Here is a 6084-nt window from a genome sequence, read left to right as displayed (position 1 = left end):
TAAAATAAAAAACATTTTGTTTGTTAAGAAAAGTAAAGCATTGAGCAATGGTAATACATAGTTTTATAAAAACATATAGCAAGACACAGTGTGATAACAATAGGATGTTACAAAATAAACTATGATGTTAAACGCATAATTTACTATTGCATATAGGAATATAGTTTGCAAGTACTACAATATTAAAACAAATGATTTAGTTAGGCTATTGCTATTTACTTTTTTCCGAAGATGATGCCATGGTCTAGTGAAGCTATGGCAGTTTGTGCAAGAGATTGAAACTAAGAGTTGAAAACACATGAAGCTATACAGAAAATACGGAAATTTTTTTCCGCTAGGAGGCGATGACAAATTCGTTTCTCTATTCTATGGGGAGCAGTTATTTTCACGGTTTATACACATAAGATATAAACCCCTAACCCCTAACTTACTTACGAGAGTTTACGACCGCACGCAAACCGTTACACCACAGACTCGACGACAGTAAACAGAACGAAAGAGCGTATAATATAACCGACCTAATGTGGGAAATATGTTCTTACTAGTGTTTTATGTATTCAGAAAGGTATTTTTGTTATTTAATTAATTTTTTGTTTTACACTTATTAACACTTTGTAGTGCTGTTTTGTTCGTTTTTCCGTATTTTTCAATTTAAATAATTACCGACTCTAGCGGAAAATTTTTCCCGTTTTCTTTGTATAGTCCCATGTGTTGAAAACTTCCTCTAAGATTACGTCACCGACGTACATGAATTGCGTGCATTTTTGTTTCCTCCCCGTCACGCTTGAATGCATTGCGCTAATACCTGAATTAAAGAGATTAAAATCATGGTTTTTGTTTTTAGACAAACAATTAAAGGACAAATACACTACCGCAATTGTAATTGTTATTTATTTATTTATTCATGATAATTACAGTTAACATGTTTTTGCATTGAAAGCGGCAGATTAGAATGGGAACGACATTACATTGTCAGATTAGAAAAAAAATAACATAATTCGCTTTACAAGCAAAGTTTCAATCCACACAAAAACAACAGTTCGAGTAAATACAGAATAAAGTGTAGTTGTTCACAAATGCTGTTGTTACTATTGTAACATGACAGCTAATAATGAAACATAACAGTTTGACCAATTTACAGACACGGCGTTCAATATACAGGACATATAAGGTTGAGGTATCATATGGTATAGAATTCTGACATAGTAGAAAAACAAAATCAAATACTGTTAGTGAGTGCATAAGATATATATGATCCGTTGTATGATATGTTGGTACAGAAAAAGCAGTGCTGGTAAATCTACCATATATTCATATAGGTTCAATGTAAAGCATATTTACCAAAATCTGTTTGGGCAACACAAAAAGAGAGATAACATGAGTTAAATTTACATTTGTAAGACAATCGCAATGGGAGATGTATGAAAACATTTTGTTGTGCATACTAAGAATAAACTACTAAAAATAGTAAAACTCTAAGAATAAGTTTTTGGACTATAAACTTCATTAAACAGCTAATCAAATTTAAAAGTATATAGTAGGCAAACCCTGCTCTAAATTTGTTACAATGCAGAGTTGTTTTTAAACAAGGAAAAATCATGAAACCAAACACATAAAGCGAGTGTTCAAATTTATCAATGAATATGCAGTTTGCTAGGAACAGATAGAATAGAATGGGCATTGGCGGCAAAAACAAAACCAAACTAACATTTTGCCATGGATATTAAGCAGAAAAATATTGGAGTGTTCACTACATAACAAACTAAGTAACAGAAAAAGACACCCAAATGCTACACAACTTATTGTCTGATCAAAAGGAGTATACAAAACAAACTAAGCAGAGCTAAAAACACAATTTTTGCTGAAAACACTGCTTTGATTTAACTTTAGAATGATTTATGTAACAAATAATAAAAACATATGTATATAACACCATGCACATCAGTTCTTCTATGTTACATGTACTAACACTCGAGTATCAGTGGTGCTTGGCACAATTGATTCATGTTGGGACATCACAGTATCGTCTATGACATCATAGTCAAATTGCACATCGGAGATTTCTTCAGTCTTGTAGTTAAGAATACGAAGAGCAGATTCTCGAGTTACTTGGTAAAGCTTGGTAAAATTCAGGCCCACCACCCTGTATTATTTATTTATGTTATCATACTATGTTGAGGAGAAGGTACAGCGTAACTAAGTCCCATTACAGGCTAAAAACATTCTTTGACAAGGTTTGCAACATCTATTACTTGAATACATTCCTGTTTAGTAGGCCTATATGTGTTTGATTGAGCTTGAAGGAAATTATTTGAGCTTATGATACCCTAAGTAATAGATTCTGGGATACATATTGGTAGTTGTAAAGCCTAGACATTATATTGCAATACTAGAGAACATAAACCACTGAGTTTATTGTTTTGTATGTTGGGTTTAGCAGACACGCTTTTTATTTGACATATCTCGTCGAGTAGGTTTTACCTGTAGGCTGTAGCATGTTTTAACAACTCTCATTTCGTTGCTAATTTCCTTCTCTTTGTTGTTTAATTCAATTGACTTTTGCTATCGTATTACAAAAGCTTAATAGCAAACAACGGTAGGTTTTTTGGGGAAATAAACTTACTTGAATGCTGCAAGCTCCAGCAGAATAGTAGAACCAAGAACCAGAACTTTCAAGTAAGTTTGGATGGGGTTGGAAAGTAGGAATAGAACAACGCATACGCATGGTGCGGCCACAGCGACTATGATAGCTGGGATAATCATTGAGGTGCGTTTTGATTTCATAATCAGTGAGAAGAAACGGAGTCTCTGTTGTTCAATTGAGTATCTGAAAAGTTTATGAACTAATATATATAGAGATTTGTGATGTTAATATTCCCCAAAAATATAAATAAAATAAAAAAAAGCAAAAAAAAAACAAAACAAATATCTAAAAAAGGCAAATGGCAGAGACGTATGCAATAAATTAAAAATACTTTTATTTATTACAGATTCTAGTAGTAAAGTTACATTTCACCACATTTTCCAAGAATTGTGATTATGTTACTTAATACTTCAGCTACGTAGTTTAAAATTTATCACCTGCCGGCGCCGTGGCAAAGTGGTTAGCGCGCATGCCTGTTGCTGTAACCAAAAGGTAATGGGTTCAATCACTCACAAAGTAACATACATGGTAACTAAAAAGCTGGCACGAGCACGCGAGGATAAAGTAAGTTACATTCATTCACTAAATTTAAGGAAGTTGTGATATGAATGCACTAACCTGTGTTTGCAAACTTTGCAGCAAGATTCTTCAATGTTAGGATGTTGAAGTAACCACTTGCGCAAACAATGATGGTGAACTACAGCCATTCCACCTGGTGTAAGTCAACAAATAATATGATGGTGGTGTCACCTGACTCGTTTAATTATCTTGGTGAAATGGGCCTTGAAAAGGTCATAACTCAATAAATAAGATAATTTACTTTTCAAACATTTTACTTAGTAAAACGGAGAAACTCTATGAGTTATAACATGGGTATAGATAGACTGATAGACTATATGGTATCCTATTCTATATATACACACATATAATGCATATATACATACAACTTTTATCAAAGCCACATTGATCAGTTTAAATCATAGAATTGTACCGGTTTTAACATTTCATTAAAAATTGTTTGTTTGGAAGAACCTATTCATTAACCTAATACTAGAAATGCACATTACAGAATTTTGAATCCATGAGATTCGAATCCTTTTGTATTTGAATCTAATTACGGGATTCGGTATTCTGTTTAATGACGTCATCACACGTTATCTCATAAACTATATTACCAATTTTTGAAACTTGAAATATTTTTGTGTACCTAATTATTCTGTAATGTGCATCAATTTTTATCCAATTGTATTCTACGCGAGTGAAGTCCCACGGGTGGCACGCCATGGGTCCTAGGATTTAGGCCAGACGGTCATGTTATTACTTTTGCATTAATGTCTTTCATACTTGACACAGGATACACCCACCTTTACATAAACAAGGTCGAATAAAATCTCCACCATTCACATTGTCTGGATCATAGCAAATCCAACATTCACCTAAAAAATAAATGAGTAAAAAAAATAAAAAAATTAAAAAACATTTCAAAATGTTCAAAACTATCTTCATTAGATAACAATGTATTAATGAAAAAATTGTGACAAAAACATTAATAAGTGATTATTAGTATTAAAAATATCCCTGGAACCTGTGATTTTTTCCTTGTTTTCTGGTATTGTGATGTCCTCTTGCTGCTGGAAAGTGTTGTAAGATTTCTGGCTTGTGGTTGGGGTTGATAGGAGTTGTTCAGCTAAAAAAGGAATTGGAAACACTGTTGGAATTTTGACATTATTTGAAGAGAAAATATATGGCAACACTGTTCGATTTGTGATCTTTTTTTTGAAGAGAAGATATGTAAGTACACTGTTCGATTTATTAACATTTAAACAAAAATAATTGGAAACACTGTTAAATTTGGAGCTTTTAACATACCGGCATCACTGCGTAACTGAAGCAAGCACCTTGGGTTAAGGAACCACAATTTCTCAGGGGTCGCTGTGTTCCATAACACACATGGAAACCATAACACAGCTCCCACCTCCGCAATTCTGTATGAAAAGTAAACAGAATACAACAACATTATATGGGTAAACAGTGAAATATAATTTATACAATACAGAGCATTTTAAAAGTCTGTTAAGGAGGTTGTATAGAAACTGTAAAACAGTAATAAAAAACTAAGCTATTTGTCTTACAAACTGGAATTTAGGATTTACTTAGCAAGAAGATGTTCTATATCATTAAAAGATTGTGAAGAGTTATGTAAAAATCATTCTTGATGAAACAGTGAAGTGAATACAAAGCTATTGAAACCATAGGATGTAGTGATATAATACAAACCTGTAAATCACTTCATGTGCACTACGGGTGCTTGGATTCACTTTATATTTCCATAAGTTACCAACTGCATCAAATACAACGCACAATACAGTGAGTAATGTAAGTAGAGCCTGTGGAATATAATATTGGTTAAAATGTGTAGCTATGTATTTTTACAATGGAAAATTGAACCCACAATACTAAGGATAATTTGAGTAAGAGACTGATGATGCCAATTTAGGCGAAATTTCATAGAATACAATTCGCTAGATTTGACATTAATTTGTTACGTTTTTTGTTGCCATTTTTTCCTTTACGAGAATAGTCTTCATGACTCATGAGCACTATATATGTTAGGGCAAGGTTCACAAAATTCAATACAGTTACTTTACACTGGCCAGGGAATTCAATTCTGAAACAACAGACCTGGAATACTAATGCAAGGCGTGACTTGAACACTTCACGGTGATTGACAGATTCATCTGAAGAACTCGATTGACCTTCATTGTTGGAGAGGGTGAAGGCACCTTTAACCTAAGTTTATAAATATGTATAAGAAAGATATACTTGTCTAAAAGGCTTGGTTTGTTAATTACTGTGTGGGAAGTCACTAAGGTATAGTATACAATGGACAATAATTGTGTGTAAAACATAACATTGCTTTTGGTTGATTAGGAAACTTGATGAATATTATATTCCTACAGTTAAAAAAATGTTGAACAGTTATAAAACAAAACTTCTGTATTATTTGTCAAACAGTGGAAAACACAACCTACCAAATTGCTGGAGGTGGTGCAATTACCGGAATCAGACTGTCATGTATGACATCACAATTGCTTATTGGTAATCAATTGGAAGCAGTGAGCAGGATGTTGTTATGTGTATTAATATTTTTATGAGGTGGTAACCACTAAGACACTCTGTTCCACTGACACCAGGCAGAATAGTATTTAACAAAAACGATATACATATATATATATATATATAATATACTTGTTTTACCTAAACCTTTACCGAACTCTAGACTAAAGTAAATGTATAGGTGTTAAAAAGCATAAGAGCACAAAAATAACTATAAATGCAAACATTATGTTCCAATTTTCTACCTTGAAAAATATTTCCACTCCTATAGCAAGGAAAATAACATACACAGCAAAGAGAAGAATCGCAAACGAAGCTTGGAG

The 6084-nt window shown here is 32.9% G+C and overlaps 2 protein-coding genes across 4 annotated transcripts in view; both read right to left on the bottom strand.

Annotated features, from left to right (window-relative positions):
• LOC100185473 (torsin-1A-interacting protein 2-like) overlaps positions 1 to 330 on the bottom strand; it is a 6559-nt gene extending 6229 nt beyond the window's left edge. The window contains exon 1 of one of the 2 annotated variants that reach the window (XM_009861450.3): positions 220 to 330. In XM_009861450.3, the coding sequence (XP_009859752.1) occupies positions 220 to 241 (22 nt within the window). In that variant the 5' untranslated portion in view covers positions 242 to 330. The remainder of the gene's footprint in view (positions 1 to 219) is intronic. The other variant, XM_018813506.2, reaches the window with a different exon arrangement.
• A 308-nt stretch (positions 331 to 638) lies between these two features.
• The window catches only part of LOC100176980, a 9942-nt gene continuing 4496 nt past the window's right edge, over positions 639 to 6084 (bottom strand). Inside the window, exons 8-16 of one of the 2 annotated variants that reach the window (XM_026835778.1) lie at positions 6007 to 6045; positions 5327 to 5434; positions 4922 to 5031; positions 4514 to 4629; positions 4230 to 4331; positions 4009 to 4080; positions 3263 to 3356; positions 2624 to 2827; positions 639 to 2143 (exon numbers count right to left, since the gene is read on the bottom strand). In XM_026835778.1, coding sequence (XP_026691579.1) covers positions 1951 to 2143; positions 2624 to 2827; positions 3263 to 3356; positions 4009 to 4080; positions 4230 to 4331; positions 4514 to 4629; positions 4922 to 5031; positions 5327 to 5434; positions 6007 to 6045 — 1038 coding nt within the window. In that variant the 3' untranslated portion in view covers positions 639 to 1950. The remainder of the gene's footprint in view (positions 2144 to 2623; positions 2828 to 3262; positions 3357 to 4008; positions 4081 to 4229; positions 4332 to 4513; positions 4630 to 4921; positions 5032 to 5326; positions 5435 to 6006; positions 6046 to 6084) is intronic. The other variant, XM_002127016.5, reaches the window with a different exon arrangement.

This window comes from Ciona intestinalis, chromosome 9 (genome assembly GCF_000224145.3).
Source record: "Ciona intestinalis chromosome 9, KH, whole genome shotgun sequence".
Taxonomy (NCBI): domain Eukaryota; kingdom Metazoa; phylum Chordata; class Ascidiacea; order Phlebobranchia; family Cionidae; genus Ciona; species Ciona intestinalis.
The sequence above is the reverse complement of the archived record's forward strand: the minus strand, read 5'-3'. Positions and strand labels throughout refer to the sequence as shown.